Source organism: Talpa occidentalis, unplaced genomic scaffold, assembly GCF_014898055.3.
Source record: "Talpa occidentalis isolate TD23 unplaced genomic scaffold, MPIMG_talOcc4v2.1 talOcc4.3, whole genome shotgun sequence".
Taxonomy (NCBI): domain Eukaryota; kingdom Metazoa; phylum Chordata; class Mammalia; order Eulipotyphla; family Talpidae; genus Talpa; species Talpa occidentalis.
Genome location: NW_023603184.1, coordinates 32963708 through 32986400, shown reverse-complemented (window position 1 = coordinate 32986400; position 22693 = coordinate 32963708). Strand labels below are relative to the sequence as shown.

General features: G+C 41.3%; 2 protein-coding genes across 3 annotated transcripts in view; both read left to right on the top strand.

The window, feature by feature from the left end:
* Positions 1–4838: 4838 nt before the first annotated feature.
* LOC119254592 (serum amyloid A-2 protein-like) lies at positions 4839–8442 on the top strand. Its single transcript, XM_037521696.2, has 4 exons — positions 4839–4872; positions 5486–5592; positions 7719–7857; positions 8280–8442. Exons 2-4 carry the CDS (start codon positions 5502–5504, stop codon positions 8440–8442), a joined length of 393 nt encoding a protein of 130 aa, XP_037377593.1. The 5' UTR covers positions 4839–4872; positions 5486–5501.
* A 3705-nt stretch (positions 8443–12147) lies between these two features.
* The window catches only part of SAAL1 (serum amyloid A like 1), a 31144-nt gene continuing 20598 nt past the window's right edge, over positions 12148–22693 (top strand). For both annotated transcript variants that reach the window (XM_037522731.2, XM_037522730.1), the window contains exons 1-2: positions 12148–12309; positions 13598–13711. In XM_037522731.2, the coding sequence (XP_037378628.1) occupies positions 12187–12309; positions 13598–13711 (237 nt within the window). In that variant the 5' untranslated portion in view covers positions 12148–12186. The remainder of the gene's footprint in view (positions 12310–13597; positions 13712–22693) is intronic.

Here is a 22693-nt window from a genome sequence, read left to right as displayed (position 1 = left end):
GTCTTGGTGACCCCACTTCAGGTCAACCCTGTTTGGCTGGGCATTTGCCCAATAGGGGATGGGTAATTTTGAGAGTTTTGTTGGAAAACTACTACTATGAATATCCTTAAGTCTCTTCCCCCTCTCTCTCTGCACACTAATTCTGTTAAAGTTCTTTAACACTAAGAGTATGATTCCTTCCTGTATGTCTAGTTGAAAAAGACATCTAATCAGGTTCTCTGCCCATTTTAAAGTATCAGATTTTTTGCTATTGTATGAGTTTTTAAAAAAATACGTATTTGGGCCTCCCTGGTGGCACAAGGGGTTGAGCGCAGCGCTGTAAAGCTATCCACAGCCTCTGTAGCCTGAGTTCAATCCCCGGCCAGGAAGCTACCCACATGGTGCAGCAGACCTCTCCTGACTCACCCGCTGCTCCCCTCAGCAGTGTACTTCAGTCTATCTGCCTGCTCTGTTCCTTGCTCTGTCTCTGGTGAATCCTCTCACCTCCTGTACCTCTGGCCTGTACCCCAGTTCCTGTAACATAAGTAAATCTTTAAAAAAGTACATGTTTGCATATTAACCCCCTTTTCAAATACATGATTTGCAAATATTTACTCCCATTCAGGGGGTTATTTTTTTATTTTGCTGATGGTTTCCTTAGGGTTCCTATGAGCTGGCCATTCATGGGCAACTGTGACCTATTTGTTATCTACAAATCACAGCAGAGCATTCCTTGACTCTCTACGGACAATAGTCTGAACATGACCCAGGCCCAGAGACACGTAAGCCACCGTTGACCTGATTATGTAACTATCTCCATGGTGGTCTCGGGATAACTCTGCCTGTGATAACATCAAATACTTTGCTAATGCAATGTCTCTTGATAGATGGTCACAATGTCCCCTTCTCTGTTCCTCATAAAACTTTGTCCCCCATTTCAATCTCACTCTCCAGACTTTATTCCTTTGTCAGCTTTTACTAGCCTGTGTGTTTTCAATAAATGACACAAGACTCTGCTCTCTCAAGTAGCAGAGTCTTGCGTTACAAACCTCCAGACTGTTGTGTCCCTCATGGCATTTCTGGCTGCAAAGTGGCAACAAAGTTCTTGTTATAAACTGTTTCCTTTGCTGTACAAAAGCTTTTTAGTTTGATACAGTTCTACTTGTTCATTTTTACTTTTATTGCCTCTACTTTTATAGTTAAATTAAAAAGAAAATCATTGCCCAAGACCGATGTCAGGAAGGTTATTGCCTGTTTTCTTTGAGGAATTTTATGGTTCCAGATCTTGAGCTCAAGTCTTCAATCTGTTTTGAGTTCATAATCCCACTTTGCTCTTTCCTGTGATAACTTCTCAGCTTCACAAGCCTATCTGTTTTTCCCTCAGTGTTTCCTCATGGAACTTTAAGTAGAAAAATTAAAGTATCTCCTTTGGTGGTGAAAGATGTCTCACCAAACTAAGAAGATAATGTTCCTTCTTCTTTTGTAGTTGCAAGAATTGGGGATGGTTTTCTGCATCAAAAATTATTCTTGTAACAGTTATTTGTATCAATGAAACCTTATAAGACTTCTAAGACTGTCACTATAGCTAATAAAATTAAACCTTGATCTTTAAAACTGTAATTCTGATTGGTAATCTTACTCATGTATTAACAATATGTGACCTTGGTAATAATTAATTAATGATTCTGACTCTGGTAAAGTATAAATTGTTATGGATTTTATTGGTCAAAGCAAAAAGAGTTAAATGTATTGAGTGCTTTACATGAGCTCCAAACTGCTCATTGTTCTTGCGAAGTTTGGGACTTTGCTGTCACCCTTGGCCATGGTGTCCTGTGAGCTTTAATTTTTTTCACTCTGGTTTTCTGCTGCACCTCCCCCTGCAGTGACCTTTAGGGATAATGGTTTCTCCACGGTCCCTAGGTCTGGCTGGGCAAGGAACCAGCTCGCAGGGGAGTACAACAAAGTTCCCTGAAGACATAGATAAGACAGACGCCTATCAAAAGATAACGACCACCAGGAGCCACCACAAGAATGCTGACCAAAAGGAGCCTTATCTCGTCTCCTCAGACCTACAAACTTTATCCCTTCACTCTCTTTCTAAAACTTCTTCCTTCTCTTCTATAAAGGTCATTGATTGCTAAATTAAAGAAACATGAAATCGAGTAACAAGGATGACCCAAATGAAACACCACTAAACCTTGCGTAACAACAAAATTGTTAGTTCAATAATTGCTCTGTTATATGTTAAAATTCCTTAGCTTTGATCCTTAATGAAAAAAATGTTATTACATAAAAAAAATAAGTGCACCTGTTATAATTAATAATGATTAAGGAATTTAGTGGTTAGCTAGGAGAAAATGAAATTATATAAAACAAAAGACAAAACTAATGGCCTGACTGCTTAGGAATGTGCCTAGATCCAAATGTAACTCTGGACATAAATCACTGCCTTGTCAATGATAAGTTAAACCTATGAGCCAACTGGTTTAGTTCACTAATAACCTATCCTATGCCTTTAGAAAAACATATATATACTGGTCACCAACTCAAAGAAAATTACACTCAGATTTTCACTCTCTTGAAGTGTGTCTGTTTGTCATTTCTTTCACCGATTCCCTGACCACCCTGCGCAGTCTCTCAACCCTGAGACGGCCTCATCGTTCACTACTGTGCTGGTCCGCGGCAGTTTTCTGATTCTTCAGTCTTGATGTTCTTGTCTTTCACTTAATTGCAACAGGGTAAAAAGGAGACCGCTCAACAGCTTGGTCACAAATGGTTACTCCAGTAGTGGTACCATCTCATTTATTATGTAAACAAAGTCACTTGCAAAAGTGAAAGGAGGTGTCACTATTAACAATTAAGCTGGGACAACACCTGCTAACAGAGACTGTCTCATGACAGCTGGGACACTGTGACTTTGTTTAAAATCCTTTAAACCAGGTGATTCTGATATCACCATGACATGATAGTTTTACTCCCACTATTGTTTATTGTTCTAAGCATTTGACTGCATGGAATGGAGTGTGCCTTCCAAGAAGACAGAATACACTAAGTACAAAGGAAGTAGATTTACAATGCTATCAAAGTCTCTGTGAGGAGTTCCTCTTGGTTTCTAGAAATTGTACTTGCTTTCTCTCTAATATTTCTGTTAGAGAAGAGGATGGCATAAAGGAACTGAGAAAGTCAGGCGTGAGGGCCTCCCCGGTGGCGCAGCGGTTGAGCGCTGGGTTGCGAAGCTGCCCGCTCCCGGGCCACCAGAGGAGGGTCCCCTCAGCAGTGTACTTCGGACTTCTGTCCCTCTGCCTGCTCTGCTCCCCACTCTGACTCTGGTGAATTCTCTCACCCTCCCGCGCTTCTGACTCTACCCAGTGCTTGTATAAATAAATAAATAAATAAATAAATAAATAAATAAATAAATAAATAAATAAATAAATATTTAAAAAAGAAAGAAAGTCAGGCGTGAGTTCCAGCAGTGAATGGCTTAAAGTAAAAGACCTGTAACAAGTTGAGGTCACGGATCCACAATTTCTGCCCTGAGGAAAATCTTGAGCTGGTCTCCCTAGGCTTGCCCTGCTGCTGTCCTTGGGCTTCAAGCCCAGGGTCCCATGGTCAATAGGACCAGTACTGATGTCCTCTGGAGCTCCCATCATCTCTGCCATGTTATATACACATGTCTCTAGGGAAATCCAACAAACTTAAAAATTTCCCTTCTGGATGAGTGGCAGGAGAGTGAATCATGGCCTCTATCTCCCTGGTAGCACCTGCATGCAATTTCTTCCTGATACAATCCTGCGACATCACTTGGTAAGAGCGAGTCCTCCTTTTCTTTTTGTTTTAAAGATTTATTTTTATTTATTTATGCATACAAGAACTGGGGTACAGGCCAGAGGTGCAGGGGGTGAGAGGATTCACCAGAGAGAGCAGGGAGCAGAACAGGTAGATCTATTGAAATACACTGCTGAGGGGAGCAGTGGGTGAGACAGGAGAGGTCTGCTATGCCATGTGGGTTCCTCCCTGGACTGGAATCAAACTCAAGTGCAGCAGTGGCTGGTGATAGCTTGATAGCTCTGAACTTCAAACCCAGTGCCACCAGGGAGACCCAGAGTTCTCCTTTTCTGATCAAAACAGCTGTTCCTTATCCTCACACCCATCAGCATTCTTGTCCTGCACACCAGTTTTCTCTGCATCCTTCCCAAATCTTTCAAACCGATAATGTAGCAGTCAATGGGCCATTTATTGCTCCTCTTTAGGTGTGTCACGACACCATTCTGCACAGCATGGTCACAAATTTCTACTTTATTGTTCAACATTCCAGGGCTACAGAGTCCTCCAAATATAACCTGCTATTAAGATCTTCAATAACAACTGATCATGATCATTTGAGCCTGCCATTGGATACTAAAAATTTTGCTTCCCTGGGTTGTCTGTTCCTTCCTTCCTATTCCTGTGCCCTCAGGTTCCAGCTTCATCCTGAATTGTCCCTTGCAGTAGAGCCCATTTTGCTGTTCTATTTGCCCTATATTCTTACATTCTTTAATCAGGTTTTTTTCCCCTAATATTGATTTCTCTTCACAGCAAATGTTTGTACATTACTGCATGGGGGGAAAAGCAACTTTCTCTTCCTGTAGGGAGACTGGAAATTGCCAGAAAAACCCCTTAAACCTGCCATATTGCACAGTCTGGGAAAATTAGATGTGTGTAAACAAGAGCCCTGATGTTCTGAATGCTGTGTTCTGGCCAAAGAAGTTTCCCCTAACCTCATTGTTTAGCTTCCAACTTCTCTTCCCTTTTGTTCCACGTGCAAAGTGTCGGTATATATAGCACCAGCCACATCCCGAGACTGACAGCACAGGCAGCTTTACCAGGAGCCTCAGCAGGAAAGAACAGTCCACGGTAAGATGCTAGCACTTTCTAACAGGTTTATTCTTTGGTAATTCTTTCCCCACCAGCATTCTTGTGCTATATCCTCACACCTGCATCCTTTCTGTGTCTGATATTCTGACATTTCAAATTCATCAGGTGTGACTACTTCAAGTGTATGGATTTTGTTTTTATATCTCCTCTGTGAACTCAGTAATGGTAGTACGGGCATCATGCAAATATTTGTGGAGCATTTAACTCAGCTGATATTACAGAAAGTCTTAGTAGTCACAAAATCTTCAAAATACTTCTTTGGAGTCTTCCTGAACAGTTGGATTTCTGAATTGATTGGGGATAGTGAAAATGGAAAGATGGTTTCTAATAAAAATCCATTGCGATCTTTCATGTAATAAATCACTGGGATGCCAATGAGACAAAGAGAAAAGGAGAATTAGGCCCACTGAAATACAATGTATCTACCACACCTACTTATCTATAGATCTATCTATCTATTGATATCTATCTATCTATCAAATTGGATGAGTTTTATATTTGGAATGCAAGGGGGGTCAACATTACCAAACAAATAAACACTGAAGCAGCACCAACAAAAAATCCCAATTGTGTCACCCTTGGTTGTGTTTAGTTTACTCTGCAGCAGGATGAAGCTTGTCACCGCCATCATTTTCTGCTCCCTGATCCTGACTGTCAACAGCCAAAGATGGTTCAATTTCCTCAGGGAAGCTGGTCAAGGTAAGAACAATGGGGACAGGATGATGGGAACTGGAGGCTGCATCAGGCTGCCCTCAGAATTCACCTGAGTAGAGGCCATGTCCCAATAGGGCCAGGCCCTCGTTGGTAGAAAAGGAGTAGGGATTTCCTGGTAGCATTGTCTCAGATTTTTCTGGCCAGTTTTGTATTCTTCTGTGGGGACCCCCAAGCCTGAGGCAGCCTAGGGTTTGGGTCCCAACTGCTTAGCAGAATAAGGACAAGAGATAAGTTCAGGGGTGCATGGTGTTTAATCACAAGTGGGGCTTTACTGGCACCTAGTGGGTGATACGGGGCAGTTCATGTCAGTGTCTCAAGTAGCCATGACATGGGTCTATCAAAGGTGTGGGGTGTGTTCTTGTTACAGGGCAGGCAGAGGGGCTCCCCAGACCCCGCAAACCTGCCTGCTCTAAATGGATTCTGCCATCCACCGCATCAACACAAAACATATGAGACTTTAATGAAAAGGAACTTTAATACAATTAGTAAACTTTAATACAATTATTAAACAATAGGCAAAGAATATAGCTTCTAAATCAAGCACCCAAAGGTACCCATCCCCTCGTAGGTAAAAGTCCACCCAAGCAGGATTGGCCCAGAGCAAGGCCTCAAAGCCTATCACAAGTCTAAGGCACCTTCGAGTGGGAACCCACAGAAAAGGATCAGAAACAACCAGATGAGTCTGGAAGGAAAAGAGCAAAATCAAAATCAAGACAAAAACTGCCATTGTCACCTCCCCACTGGTCTCTCACCCACATCTGTGTCACCCAGTCCACGACCAAAAGGCAAGCGCAGTTTCTTCACGAGTCTCTCGGCTTCATGTGCCTCCTCCAGGTCTCCTTCGGGCTCTGCATCCTGCTTCCTTCCTTCCTCAGTCTCCTCTCCAGCTGCTTCTCTCTCTCTGCTCAGCTCCACCCTCCCTTGGTGGGGCAGAAAACCTGGAGCTTCCCCCTTTCCTGGGGACCACCCTGTTACAGTCTCACTCCCCAGCCACTCAGTAATTACAATCAAAATAGTCTTTAATACGTTGTGGGCACTGTTCTTAAGAGTTTTACATTTACAAATGAACTTGTTTTCATCCTTGTGTTTTAATCATTTAATCCCTCAATGTGCTACTATCCCTTCACAGAGAAAAGGAAGCACTAAGAGATTAAGAGACCTAACAAATTCTCCAAACAGCAGGATTTAATCAGGCTATCAAGCTCCTCAAACCTTGCTATTAATCATGGTATTGCACTGCCTCCCCGATAAGAGCACACACACACAGAGGGACTTGTGAACATAATATCCTGCTCTTTATATGAGCAAATGGCAAATAGTACACAATTGGGATGTGGTGCCATAGGAAGGCAATTCTAAAAAGCAACTCTCACCCCAGTAAGCGGCACAATGAATTACTTCCATGCTAGTTCCACAGGGGCTGAGACGTGGCCAGGAATCCAATAGCAAGAGATATTTAGCTCATTGGCCATAATAAAGTGGCAAAAATTTATTTCACAAAATTGTGTTATTGTTTTTCTATAATAATTATTTCTGAACAATTGTTTTAAGAATAAGCTGTTAACTTATTAAATTCTCACAGACCCAGTTAAAAATATCTTTATCTCTGAGGTCAATGTTTTTCAAAGGGTTGTTCTAGAACCACGTGTATGAGAATCCCCTAGGGTCTGGAGCTCTTTGTGAAAAGCAGTTGACACACCCTAGTGTATGACACACCCTAGTGTATGAACACCGTCCCTCTGCTGAATCACAATCTCCATTACTAAGCTAAATGGGCTAATTTACATTTGGCCTTTGCCAAACACTCCAGTTGATTGTTTGCCCACAGGAAAGGATGAGAACCAGTACCTCTAAGTTTACTGGCCCTAGACAGCAAAATAAGCCAGGCACTTTGGAAATACTCATACAGGCCTGGACTCCAATGACCTGTTCGAATCAGTAACTCAGAGGTAATAAGAGTGTCATAACTCTCAGTGAAGCCATATTTCCAAATGCCAGAAATAATGAATATATAAAACAAAGATAAGTTTGAGTGGGAGGAAATTTTTTTTCCCTCTGTTTTGCCCAGATGTTGATCATCACATTTATTTCATCATTTCTTTCCCTTTCAGGGACTAGAGACATGTGGAGAGCCTACTCTGACATGAGAGAAGCCAATTTCAAAAACTCTGACAAATACTTCCATGCCAGAGGCAACTATGAGGCTGCACAAAGAGGTCCTGGCGGAGTGTGGGCCTCTAAAGTGATCAGGTAAACAAAAGGGGGTCTTGGGAGCAGGGATGGGTGAGCACAGCTTGCTGCCTCGCACAACCAGGAGGGGCCAATTCTTAAAGAAGTTTCCAGTGGAGAATGCGGCCTCTCCCCTCTCGGCCATCCTATTCTTGCCAGTGTGGGATCTGAGTGATTGATAGATCCAGAGTAAGGTTAATGGCATTAACCTTACCAGTAGGATTCCCATATCGCCCGCTAGGGGTGCTGTTCACCTAGTGTAAGCCGAGTGGGGTCAGCCTAAGCGAGCTGGACAGTTTGCAGGGCAGGGTCCGTGTCTAACTGCCCTTTTCCTTGGCTCCTCTAAGAGTCATTAATTCTTCCAAAAGGGGAGAGAACTAGGAGGGTGAACCTGTTGCTCATCAGCCCCTGGTTAATCTCCTACCTGCTTCCCTCGGTTCCAGTGATGCCAGAGAAGCTTCTCAAAGAGTCACCGACTTGTTTAGATACGGAAACAGTGGCCACGGAGTGGAGGACTCAAAGGCCGACCAGTTTGCCAATGAATGGGGCCGGAGTGGTAAAGACCCCAATTATTTCAGACCTGCAGGCCTGCCTGACAAGTACTGAGCTTCCTCTTCACTCTGCTCTCAGGATACAAGTCTCTGAACACCCCTGAGGACAGTTGCTGAGCTAGGATTTCTGAATTCTGTAATCTTAGTACTTGATGATAAAGAGCACATGAAAGTGTTTAATAAATACTGAATAAATGTGAAATCCAATCTGTCTTGGCCTCTGGAAATAGCATATGACATTCTTCCCGAGAACTTGAGCCTGTTTAATACCATGGGTTGATGGATAAACATCATAGCTTTTATTTTTAAGAGGGAGATTAGGCACTAATAAACAATGGTAGTAGTTTGGCATAAAACGATTTCTCTATAGTATGGTCCATATACATAGACCATTACATGAACCAGTGATCAACCCATAATTTGATGTTCCATAACATGGAAAAGATAATAAGAGAAAAACTTCAACAATAAAGCTTTAAATGGACCCCCCAAAATCAGTAAATTTTTAGAAAAGTGCAACTTACAAAAACTGACACAAGAAGTGAAAAATAGGATTATGCTATAATTATTGTAAAATAGCAGACTCAGATGGTTTTTTAGACAAATTACTCCTTCAAAATAGCAAATGAGGGGCCTCCCTGCTTGCACAAGGGGTTAAGCACCACACTATGAAGCAATCCACAGCCTCTGCAACACGAGTTCCATCACCGGCCAGCCAGGGATAAACCAACATGGCTCCTGTCTCTCCTGCTGCTCCCTTCAGCAGTGTGTTTCAGTCAGTCTGCCTATTCTGTTCCCCACTCTGTCTCTGTGAATCCTTTCACACTCTGCACCTCTGGCCTATACCACAGCTCTTGCATGCATGCATGCATAAATAAATCTTTTTAAAAAATAGCAAATGATTCCAATTTTGTACAAACAATTCCAGTAGGGGAGTAGAAAATACTCCCCAACCCTTTCAATGAGGATAGCAAACATTGATGCTAAAAAACCCAAAGGAAAGTACAAAAACACCCGAATCACCATTGATTGACCATCTGATTGGGGGGTCAAAGTACAGTCTGAAGTGCAATCAAGTAAAATGAACTCATGCCATTTGCAGCAACATGGATGGATCTGGAAGGGATTATTCTAAGTGAAATGAGCCAGAAGGAGAAAGGGAAATATTGATGGTTTCACTTATATGTGGAATCTAGAGAAACCAAACAAAGGGACAGGAAAAGGACAAACTTGCATATTGACAACAGATCTGAGGCATACAGCAGGGGAAGGGGAAGGAGGGATCAAAACAGGAGGGAAGAGCATAAGGGACTATAGTGCTGGATAATGGGTGCTGTGGTGGTGGAGCTACACCTGAGGGGAGAAATAAAATACTATCTAAAAATCAACAAAGCTGTAAGAAAATAAATAATTGAAAATAATGTTTAAAAATGCAGTATGAGGTTATGTCAGTTACACAATCCCAGAAAATCTTGGAATCTTGGAGATACTCTATCCAATCGTGAAGGGTAGCTCAGTTGTTAATGGTTCTGTTACTTCAAAAGTATCTGGAGCTGCCGCCTCTATCTGATTTGCCAGTCCTTACGGTGTCATCAAAGTGAGATTTGAGGGTGATAGGTGATAGGTGATAAAGACATAGGTGATAAAATGAAGTCAAGCTAGTTTTAATATTTGGAAAAAGTTGATGAGAAGGAAGTTTTAGAAATGATCTAGAAACTGGACATTTTCATTTTATTTCATCCACGATTGATTATGATTAGCTTTGAATGTTCTTATAAGAATAATATTTTCGGGCCTCCCCTGGAGGCGCAGTGGTTGAGCACTGGGTTGCGAGGCTGCCCGCAGCCTCTGGAGCACCAGTTCGATCCCCAGCCACCGGCGAGGGTCCCACAAAAATAAATAAATAAATAAATAAATAAAAATTAGTTAAAAAAAAAAGAATAATATTTTCACAATGGACATTAAATCACACTAAACAAAAGAAAAAAAGACAAAGAAAAAATCAAAATGTTAATAGACAACGTCCTTTCTGTTAACTTAGTGATTTCGGGCAAAATGCTTTACTCATTTGGTCTTAGTCTCCTCCTGGGGTGGTGGAGAATATGAACTGTGACGTTATGAATGTTTGTGATGGTGCCTGTTCATATTAAATATAATGTTATATTACATAACTTAAGTATATATAAGGTTAGAGAAGAGTCACAATAATGTGTGGTCTTTTAAATAAACAAAGTGGTGGCGAATCTCTTTGTTGCAAGATTTTAAAGATTTGTTAAATGCTCCAAGTTTCAGGTCTAAGCAATTAAAGATTTTGTACTGTGTGAAGTTCACAACTAAAGTCCAACTCTTATCATTGACCATATACAGTTGACCCCTCCCCTGAAATTTTCATCAATTGATAAGTACATACAATGGTGTGGAGATTACATTCTGTGTCAGAGGGATTGCAGAAAGGTGTATAGCTATTTCCTTAGAGAATGGCTTTTACATAGTTCCTTCCCAAACTTGTCAGTCTGGGATACACAGAGGTCTAGACCCTAGTTACCAACAGGGATGCCATTGAACACCCACCCCTAACCTTCACCCCAGCTTTCATATTTCTGAGGACATTTTTGTTGGCACAATGATTGGGGGCCATTTAGCAGATGGGCCAGAGATTCAGCTTACAATTTATGGGACAGTGCTGCAAACAGAACCGCCCTGCACAATGTTGGCAAAGTCAGATTTACCATGAAGTAGATGAAACTTGAGCTTCAAGGGCTCTTCTATGGGATCATTCCAAGGCCCTGGGGGAGACTCTAGAAAGGTGTTCACATAGTCAAGTGTCTTTGTAAAATCTGCCAAAGTAAATATTTCAATTGCAAGCAGTTAATGCCTCTGCCTTTGTCCACTGAAACATTTCACCATCACATTTCCCCTTGTGTGGGTGGCACTGGATGGTCACAGGCGTTTTGGGGATAAGTAATGACCATGGGATAAAGGAAAAGAAGCAGGAACTGAAAATACAAGGAGTTATAATACTGACATTGTTACCTTTGTCTTTCCCAGGATTCCATCTACACCTAGGAGAAGAATGAGCACCTACTGCTATCTTTAAGAACAGCCACGCGGTCCTCCCTAGTGGCATCACAGCACTATGAAGCAATCCACAGTTTCTGCAGCACGAGTTCCATCCCTGCTGGCCAGGGAGCTACCCACATGGCGCGGCAGACCTCTCCTGTCTCGCCCGCTGCTCCCCTCAGCAGTGTATTTCATCAGTTGGCTTGTTCTGTTCCCCACTCTGTCTCTGGTGAATCCTCTCACCCCCCTGCATCTCTGGCCTGTACCCCAGCTCTTGTACGCATAAATAAATAAATCTTTAAAAAAAAAAAACCAAAAAACAGTGCTTGCTTCGGCAGCACATATACTAAAAAAAAACAAAAAACAAAAAAGAGCCACAGTGCCTAGAGATCAGAAGTCCCACAGACTGGAGATTCAGGTCTGTACCACAGACGCCATTCGGCAACATGTTCCTCCTCATTCCCTTCCCTTCAAATCTGGCGAAGAGCTTCTGGAGGGCAGCAAATAATTATGACCATGACGGTGCCCAGGTCCTGGGTAGGGTGGAACGGGTTCCCAAGCCCGATGGGCATAGTGGGCGGGCACTCGGGCCGGCACGACACTGGGCAGCAGGGGGCGCTGTGGCGGGAGTCGTGCCGGACACTCTGCCGCCAGGAGGCCTCTCGCCTCCTCCGGCGGCTTCCGGCGCGGCTCCTGCGTGGCTCCTGCGCGGCTGCTGCGCGCCAGTGGCGGCCGAGCCATGGACCGTAACCCGTCGCCGCCGCCGCCCAGTCGGGAGGAGGACGAGGCCACGGGAGATTGCATAGGGAGCACGGTCTACAGCAAGCACTGGCTCTTCGGCGTCCTCAGCGGGCTCATCCAGGTGCGGAAACTCGCGCCCCACGTGGGTTTCCCCCGGATCCCCGGCCTCGCCGCCTCCGCCCGCCCCCCGCTGCCCCGGGAGCCTCCAGCCCCACGACTCTTATGTTCTAGGCCCGCATGGAGGGGTCTCATGCCTGCGTCTGCCCTCCTCCGCGGACCCCCAAACTGAGGGGAGCCCCTCCCAGTGCCTCAGCAGAAAGGGCAGTACAGTGCCGGGGGTGCTGGAATGCTGGCTGTTAAAAGATTTTTCCTTTTCGCAAAATTTCCAAAGACGCTGATCATGCAAATACATTGCTCGGATTTTTGCTTTTCCTCTTCCCACTGTAGTCCCCAAAGTCATAGCTTATCTATTTCGTGAGTTTTTGTTGTAGTAGAATAACTGGTGAATTGGGAGTCATAGGGCTCTAATATCAAAATCGGGGGCTTCATCTCCTACTGGCTGTGTGACTGTGGGCAAATTACCTAACCGCCCAGAGCCTTGACTTTTTAAATTTTTATCAACTGGAAGGTCATATTATTGTGTGTAGGATTATTGTGTGGGTTAAATAAGATGATAAAGGTCGGGGGGTGCTTAACGTGGTGTTTCGCACAACGGAGGCTCTCAATAAATGCGAACTTTATTCTCTCCCCACTATGTTTCCTTAAGTGATTTTCACATTTAAAAATTTTCTCCTCTCCAGTCCTTTGTCTACACAACTGCCAGCGCAATTGTCCTTGTAAAGAAAAGGAAAAAACCCAAAAGACACAAAAACCGGTTCATGGGAACTCCTTGTAGTTCTCATTGCCTACCGGAAAAAATAAAGCGCATTTCTTAGCTTGGAGTCCAGTGCTCTCTGCATCCATTCACAGCTTTATCTGCCCATGGCGCACTAAATTGCTCACCCCTCCCCAAACGTGCTAGGTCTTATCAACTCTAAATTTATGTACTTTCCTCTTACAACTCTTTCCACAGTTCAGTTTGATCACTTGGCCTTTTCTATTGTGATTATCAGTTTGCAGGTGTTTTCCCTACTAAATACTGAACTATTTGAAATCCGGAGATCATACCTTACTCATTGTATTTCTACCCCAAATGCCTAGCAACAATATTTTCTCCATGAATATTGAATGCATAGACTTACCCAAGGTACTACTTAAAAAAACAAACAAAACCCACAAGGTATTTGCAAGAGAAGATACTTTGAGGTAGCATCTTTGTGACTTCTATGCGATTATGGGATCATTTTCCTTGGGGACTATTGTGAACAACTTTCATTCATCATCTCTTTTCTTTCTTTTTGCTTCTGAAGCTTGTTACCCCTGAAAATACCAAATCCAGCTCAGATGATGAGGAGCAACAGATGGAACTTGACGAAGAAATGGAGAATGAAATTTGCAGAGTATGGGATATGTCAATGGATGAGGTATGGGAGTGAAGGGAAATTGAAAAGGCTTGGTGAATGGATTTTTAAAAAGGTTCAATTCTTAAGTCTCTGGGGAAAGACTTTAGTGTCTGTTATAACTCCTGTATATGGCATAGGGATTGAAGTCACAAGAACTTTAAGTGCCAAAAATCTCCATTTTATTCTATAGTGTGAAAGTATTTTCATACATATTATTCCATTTGCTCTTCATAATAACTCTGTGACATAGGGAGTAGCTTATTTTGCAGGTAAGAGAAGAGCTGACGAGAGATTTGATTTACATGATTTCTCATTGTGCTTCTTAGCCTTTTGCAGTAATTCCTGTGTAAAATTCTTGTTTTAGTCTCTTTCATCTCCCTTCTTTCCTCCATATTGTCACCTAAGATGTTTTTTCCTGCAAGAGATTTACTTGTATTCTTCTGTCTTGAAAGTTGCCTATGGATAGTCGTCATTGTCAACCATTTGTTTAAAACAGCATCGTTGGGCTTCCCCGGTGGCACAGCGGTTGAGCGCTGGGCTGCGAAGCTGCCCGCAGCCTCTGCAGCGCTGGTTCGATCCCGGGTCACCAGTGAGGGTCCCACATGGCACGGCAGACCTCTCCTGCTGCCCGCTGCTCCCCTCAGCAGTGTACTTCGGTCCTTCTGCCTGCTCTGCTCCCTGCTCTGGCTCTGGTGAGTTCTCTCACCCTCCCGCGCTTCTGACTGTACCCAGTGCTTGTAAATAAATAAATAAATAAATAAATAAATCTTCTATTTATTTATTTATTTGTTTGTTTGTTTATACAAGCACTGGGTACAGTCAGAAGAGCGGGAGGGTGAGAGAATTCACCAGAGCCAGAGCAGGGAGCAGAGCAGGCAGAAGGACCAAAGTACACTGCTGAGGGGAGCAGCGGGTGGCAGGAGAGGTCTGCGTGCCTTGTGGGACCCTCCTCCAGTGGCCGGGGAGCAGCCGGGGATTGAACTGGCGCTGCAGAGGCTGCGGGCAAGCTTCTCAACGCAGCGCTCAACCGCTGCGCCACCGGGGAGGCCCAATAAATAAATCTTAAAAAAAAAACAAAAAACAAAAAAACTTACCATTAAAAAAAAATAATAATAAAAAAAAAAAAAACCCAGCATCGTTGAGGTATAATTGACACCAACACCTATCTATATTTTCAGGTGTAATTTACATAAAAAACTGCATGATACCATTGCCATATTCAAGGGAGAGAACTTCTCTATCACCCCCAAAAGTTTCTTTATTCTTTTTGTAACCCCGACCTCTTACCCCTCACTGATTCTACCCTTCCTGGGCATCTTTGGCTTGGCTTTCTATCACTTCAGAGTACTTCGCATTTTCTTGAGTTTTATATAAATGTGATTATATTATATTTTGGAGAGGTCTTGCTCTTTCATTCATCATTATTATTTTAAGAATCATTCATGTTGTGACTATAGGAACTACACCTGAGGGGGGAAATCAAATACTGTCTAAAAATTAATGATATAAGAAAAGAAATTTTAAAAAGTTAATCACAGGCAGGAGATTAGGGAGAGGAGATTATAAGAGGTGATTAGAATTTAATTTTGCTTAATTCTATTTTTCTACTGGAAAGTTTTCATTATGCATTGGGGAAGTAGCTGTCATCTGGCTATACATTGTTTTGATTATGATAACTTTATAATCTTGAAATTAGGTGGCATTAATCCCCCAACTACATTCTTTCTCAAGGTTGTTTTGGTTGTCTTACAAAGGAAATATATCCTTTGTATTTCCATATTAATTTTAGAATCAGGGCCTCTCCGGTGGCACAGTGCGTTGAATGCAGTGCTGTGAAGCTGTCTGCAGCTTCTGCAGCACGGGGTCGAGTCCCTGCCAGCCAGGGAGATACCCACATGGTGTGGTGGACCTCTCCTGTCTCTCCCGCTGCTCCCCTCAGCAGTATTTTCGCTTGTCTGCCTGTTCTGCTCCCCGCTCTATCTCTGGTGAATTCTCTCGCCCTTCCATGCCTCTGGCCTGTACCCCAGTTCTTGTATAAATAAACAAAATCATAAAAAAAGTATTAAAAAAGTAATTTTAGAATCAGCTTGTTAATTTCTACCAAAAACTTGCTAGAATTTAGACTGGAATTTAGTTGAATTTATACATCTTTTAGTGGAAGAACTGACAAATTAATGACGTGTCTTTTGATCCATGAACAAATTATAGCTCCCCATTTATTTAGGTCTCCTCTAGTTTCTGTCAGCAAAATTGTATAGTTTTTAGTGTATAGGTTTTCATATCTTTTGTCAGGTTTGGTCCTGAGTATTTTGTATTTTTGGATGATACTATGAATGGTTTTTTAAGAAAATTTCAATGTCTCTTTAGTACTAGTATATAAAAATGCAGTTGATTTTGTATAACTTATATCCTGCAGCTATGCTGAAGCACTGAAGTCATAGTACCTTTTTTTATAGTTTCTGTTTACATAGATTGTGTACATAAATGATTATGTCATTTATGGATTTACTTCATTTTCAATCTGAATTGCTTTTATTTATTTTTCTTGCATATTTTCTCTTGCCAGAGCCTGCAGTATGATGTTGACTAGAAGTGGTGAGAAGGGACATCCTTGTCTTGTTCTTGACTGTAGGCAGAGCCTTGCTTCCATCATTAAGTATGATGTAGCTGCAGATTGAGAAGGTTCCCTTCTGTTCCTAGTGTGCCTAGAGTTTGTATCAGGAATGGATTTTGGATTTTATCATGCTTTTGCTAACAAAAGTATCTATTCAGATGATCATGTGTTTTTTCTTTCTAATTTAAAAATATGGTGTGGGCCTCCCCAGTGGCGCAGCGGTTGAGCGCTGGGTTGCGAAGCTTGCCTGAAGCCTCTGCGGCACCTGTTTGATCCCTGGCTGCTCCCCGGCCACCGGAGGAGGGTCCCGCATGGCGCGCAGACCTCTCCTGCCACCTGCTGCTCCCCTCAGCAGTGTACTTCAGTCCTTCTGCCTGCTCTGCCCCCCGCTCTGGCTCTGGTGAATTCTCTCACCCTCCTGCGCTTCTGACTATACCCAGTGCTTGTATAAATAAATAAATAAATCTTTAAAAAAAAATAGTTAAAAAAAAAAATATGGTGAACTGTGTTGAGTAATTTTTCAAGTTGTTAGAATTTTGTTTAGAAATTTTATCTGTGTTCATGAAATACAGTCCTTTTGGTACCAAGGTAATTACTCTATCTTCACAGATTGGAAAGCTTTCCCTCTTCACTTATCAAGAAGAGTTTGTGTAGAATTGATATTATTTCTTTCTTAAGTCTTGGCGGAATTCATCTGAACTTGGAAGATAACAGTTGTATTGAGATACAACTCTCTACTGTGAAAGTCACCATTTGGTTGTTTTAGTATATTGTGGGAAAGACCATAAATTCAATTCCTTTAGTAAATACTTGGCTATTCATGTTACTTTGGTAGTTGGTGTACTCCAGGGATTTATCCATTTCATTTAAGCTGTTAAATTTATTGGCATAAAGTTGTTCATAGTATTACATTATTGTCCTTTAAGATTTATGATGACATAGTGGTCTTTCATTCCTGATATTAGTAATTGGTGTCTCCTGTCTTTTTCCCTTGGTCAGGCCGACTAGAAGTTTTATAATTTATTTTATTTTATTTATTTATTTTTTATAGAGGCATGTTTTATTTATTTATTTGTTTGTTTGTTTTTGTTTTTATACATGCACTGGGTACAGTCAGAAGCGCTGGAGGGTGAGAGAATTCACCAGAGTCAGAGCAGGGAGCAGAGCAGGCAGAAGGACCGAAGTACACCGCTGAGGGGAGCAGCGGGCGGCAGGAGAGGTCTGTGCGCCATGTGGGACCCTCTTCTGGTGGCCGGGTAGCAGCTGGGGATTGAACCGGCACCGCGGAGGCCGTGGGCAGCTTCGCAACCCAGCGCTCAACCACTGCGCCACTGGGGAGGTCCTTATAATTTATTGATCATCACAAAGAATCAGCCTTTGGTCTGATTCTCTGTTTTATTGTTTTCTATTTCATTGATTTCCATTTTGGTCCTTATTATTTACTGTCTTCTGCTTACTCTAGTTTAATTTGATCTTTGTCTAATTTCTTCTAGTAGAAGCTGAGGTTGTTGATTTGAGACCATTATTTTTGTAATATAGGCATTTAACACTATGCATTTTCCTCTGAATATTGCTTAGCAGTATCCCACAACCTCTGTTATGTTGTGTTTCATTTCAGTTAGTTCAGAGCACTTTCTAATTTTCCTTTGGTTAATCAGTTATTTAGATTTCAAATATTTGAAATTTTTTCAGGTAGCTTTTTTTTTACTGCAGTGAATACTCTGAAACCTTTTAAGTGTATTGAGACTGTTTCATGACCCAGAATGTGGTCTGTCTTGGTAAACAGTAACATGGTCACTTAAAAAGAATCTGTATTGTGCTGTCGTAGTGTGGTGTGGCCTATAAATGCATGTTAGACCAAATTGGTTGAGAGTGTTGTTCAAGTCGTCTTTCTGCCTGACTACAATTGAGAAGCTGTGGTTAAAAAAACACCTGTTTTCAAACGAAATCTTAGCGTAAAGTCCTTAAATACAAATAGGTAAAACAACTGCTTTTTGAAACTGTTGATGGAGGGGAAGTGCCCTGTTTCTTGGCCTCCTCTTCACCCTCTCATGGTTGCTCTTGAAATACCTCTAGAAAATTGAGCTGTTCCATGATCACTGGCATAAAGTTGTTTGGATGAGACTGTGTTCAGACACTATGTGTTTGAACAGCCTCAGGGACTTCCAGATACTTGCTGCACCTTCATGTGTTTATGCTCTCTCATGCTGCTCTCAACCTGGAATGACCTCCAGCCCAGTTTAAATGTCACCTCATCTGTGATGCCTCCGCAGACACTCCAGGGGGAATGTTCATTCTGTTGAACATTGTGTTGTTGTGTAACACTTATCTTACTATTTAGTGATTGTTTTGGATCTCTATGTCCTCTGATAGGTTTTTTTTTCTTTTAAAAGCTTCATGTCACCTCTTTAGCGATATCTTCTCTGATATATCTAAAGTGGTTCCCCTTAGCTTGACTTCTAGCATACACTATCTTGTTTGTTTTCTTTGTAGCACTTAGAAATGATGTAGTTTTGGGCAGCCCTCCTCCCAAGACTGGCTGCCTGTGACTATGCAGGCGTCTCTTTCAACAAACCTTTTGCTTCAGATGCAGCTCTTTCTGCCCACGTGTGTCTGTGCAAGTGTCCCTTTCCTTTTTTTAAAGTAATAAACCTGCCCTTGTGGATGTTGAAAAAGAAAAAAAGAAATTATATAATTTATTTCTTATGTGTTTATTGTTAGTTCATCCCTCTAGAATAAAAACTGTCAGTGGAATTGAGACTTTATCTGGCTTGTGCACTAATGTGTCCCTAGAGGCTGAAATAAAACAGTGTCTATTACTTGAGTTTTTCAATAAATATTTGGTGAAGAATGAATGAATACCTGAGAGGTAGCATGGTGTGCTGATAAATCAGCACATGGCCTTGAGTCAGACTCACGTAGGTTCAAATCCTGGCTCTGTTCTCCTATTTATTGTATAATCTTAGGCAGGTTGCTTAACCTTTTAAAACCTCATTTTATCAGTTATTATTAGGGGCTAATAATAGCTACTTTACAGGTTGTTTTGAAATTAGATGAATTAGTATGCAGACTGCTTCTCTGTGCCTGGCAATTAATATTTATTCAATAAATGTTAATTGCCATTATTACTGTTGGTGTTGATATTGTTAGGCCACCACTTGCTACTCCAGGAATAAGTCCCTGCAAACACTGCAATATAATATTGCATATAATAAATAGTCTGATCACTTAGTATGGAGGGCACCTGCTGCTATGACTTTAAATTTGGAGTATATCTTGGAAAATACCGTTTCTCTGACCACTGTCTCTTAATAAGTCGAGGTTGCCTCTCAGTCAACAGTCACGCAGGTTTACCTCAATTTTGACTGCTTTGAAGGATTACTTCTCTCTTTCTGAGGTGCCTCCAGGGTGCTTATTAGTATACATATTGAACTGCATTATCACATAGCCTGTATTTTAAGTTTAGCTATTACAGATGTGCCCTCACATTTGATAAAAGTCTGAGACAGTAAACAGCCAGAAATTTAGTTTTATTTCAGTATTTTACAATGCACATCTCCACAACTACCTGACTTAGTTTTGAGGCCCACATTCCTAGTGAGATGTGGTTACATGCCCACTCCAGTTCTTTGACTTGTGTGAGGTGTCCCTGTAGGTTCTGTGGACTGGGCAGACTCTAGGAAGGAGGTCTGCAGTTGCCACAGTTACATTGCAATCAGAATTTTTTTCTGTAAACATTTTGAAAAAATACATTCTGATTTGGGCATGAGGATTTTGCGCCAGTATGAGTTTTTTTTTTTTTTTAATTTATTTTTTTTTAATTAAATAATAAATTTTATTTTTATATTCCCCCATACAACTGCACATGCCCCATTCTGACCCCAATCCCTCCCCTCCCGGCCCCCACCCCACAAAAAGTGTTTCTGGTTCATAGTTTTTTGTTGATTTTGATTTTCACTTTCTTATAATTATTCTTTTTTCTGATCCCTTATTTAAGTTTTCTAGATTCCTGCTATGAGTGAGACCATCCGGTATTTTTCTTTTTCTTTTTGGCTTATTTCGCTGAGCATGATCCCTTCCAGCGCCATCCATGTTGCTGCAAATTGCATGTGTTTATCTTTTTTGAATGCTGAGTAATATTCCATGGTATATATGTACCACATCTTCTTGATCCAGTCATCTATTTTTGGGCATTTGGGCTGTTTCCAAAGCTTAGCTATTGTAAATAGTGCTGCTATAAACATAGGGGTGCAGGTGTTCTTTGGAATTGATGTTTCTGTGTCCTTTGGGTAAATACCTAGGAGTGGAATTGCTGGATCATATGGAAGCTCTATGTTTAGTAGGTCCAGAAATCTCCACACAGCTCTCCATAGTGGTTGCACCAGTTTGCATTCCCACCAACAGTGCAGGAGAGTTCCTTTTTCTCCACAACCTCGCCAACATTTGTTGTTGCTAGTTTTTTTAATATGTGCCATTCCCACTGGTGTAAGATGGTATCTCATGGTAGTTTTGATTTGCATTTCCCTGATGACAAGTGATGTTGAACATTTTTTCATATGTCTGTTGGCCATTTGCATTTCCTCTTCAGAGAAGTTTCTTTTTAGCTCTTCTGCCCATTTTTTGACTGGAGTATTTTCTTTGTTGTTGTTGAGTTTCATCAGCTCTTTGCAGATTTTTGTGATCAGTCCTTTATCATTAGTGTTGGGTGCAAAAATGTTCTCCCAGTTGGTGGGGTTTCTCTTTGTTTTTGTTATTGTCTCTTTTGCTGTGCAGAAGCTCTTTAATTTGATGTAGTCCCAGCTGTTTATCTTTGCCTTCACTATCACTGCTTTGGGTGATGTGTCTGTAAAGATGTCTTTGATATGCAAATCACGTAGTGTTTCACCTATATTTCCTTCTATGTATTTTATGGTTTCAGGTCTTATGTCTAGTTCTTTAATCCATTTTGAGTTGATTTTTGTGTATGGTGTGAGGTAGTGGTCAAGCTTCATTCTTTTGCATGTAGCAACCCAGTTTTCCCAGCACCATTTATTGAACAAACTTTCTTTGCTCCAATGCATAGTCTTTGCTCCTTTGTCAAAGATTAGTTGACCATAAATCTGTGGGTTTATTTCTGGATTTTCTATTTGATTCCATTGGTCTGTATGTCTGTTCTTGTTCCAATACCATGCAGTTTTGATGATTATGGCTTTGTAGTATAGTTTGAAGTCTGGGAGTGTGATGCCTCCATTTCCTTCTTTTTTTTTCAGTAGAGCTTTGGCTATTCGGGGTTTTTGGTGATTCCATATGAATTTCATCAATAATTGTTCTATTTCTTTGAAGAATGACATTGAAATTTTGATTGGAATAGCATTGAATCAGTATATTGCTTTTGGTAGGATGGCCATTTTAATAATGTTTATTCTTCCAATCCATGAGCAGGGGATGTCTTTCCATTTCTTTGTGTCTTCTTCTATTTCTTTTAACAGTGTTTTATAATTTTCTTTGTATAGGTCCTTTACCTCTTTTGTTAGATTTATTCCCAAATATTTGATTTTTTTTTGTTTCGATAATAAAAGGGATGGTTTTTTTGATTTCTTCTTCTTCAGATTTATTGTTTGTGTATAGGAAGGCTACTGACTTTTGCCTGTTGATTTTGTATCCTGCCACTTTACTGAACTGATTGATGAGTTGAATTAGTTTTTCTGTGGAGTTTTTGGGGTTCTCTATGTATATTATCATATCATCTGCAAATAGTGATAGTTTGACTTCTTCTTTTCCTATTTGGATTCCTTGTATGTCTTTCTCTTGTCTTATTGCTCTGGCTAGGACTTCCAGTATTATATTGAAAAGCAGTGGTGAGAGTGGACATCCTTGTCTTGTTCCAGATCTTAATGGAATTGCTTTCAACTTTTCACCATTGAGGATGATACTGGCTGTTGGCTTGTCATAGATGGCCTTTATGATGTTGAGGTATGTTCCTTGTATCCCAAGATTTTCAAGGGCTTTTATCATGAATGGGTGTTGCACTTTGTCGAAAGCTTTCTCAGCATCTATTGATATTATCATATGGGTTTTATATTTCTTTTTGTTGATGTGTTGGATAACGTTGATTGATTTTCGGATGTTAAACCATCCTTGTGTCCCTGGAATGAATCCTACTTGGTCGTGGTGAATTATCTTATGGATACATTGTTGGATTCTGATAGCTAAAATTTTATTGAGGATTTTTGCATCAGTGTTCATTAGGGAGATTGGCCTGTAGTTTTCCTTTTTTGTGTTGTCCTTATTCGGTTTTGGTATTAGTGTAATGTTGGCTTCATAGAACGTGTTTGGTATTGTCCCTTCCTTCTCAATTTTTTGGAAGAGTTTGTGAAGGATAGGCACTAATTCGTTTCTGAATCTTTGGT

Bases quoted from the DNA above. Each gene is read 5' to 3' on its own strand.
- LOC119254592 (XM_037521696.2), top strand. From the start codon at position 5,502: ATGAAGCTTGTCACCGCCATCATTTTCTGCTCCCTGATCCTGACTGTC. The intron at 5,593-7,718 runs GTAAGAACAATG...TTTCCCTTTCAG, and splicing joins CCTCAGGGAAGCTGGTCAAG to GGACTAGAGACATGTGGAGA. The intron at 7,858-8,279 runs GTAAACAAAAGG...CCTCGGTTCCAG, and splicing joins TGGGCCTCTAAAGTGATCAG to TGATGCCAGAGAAGCTTCTC.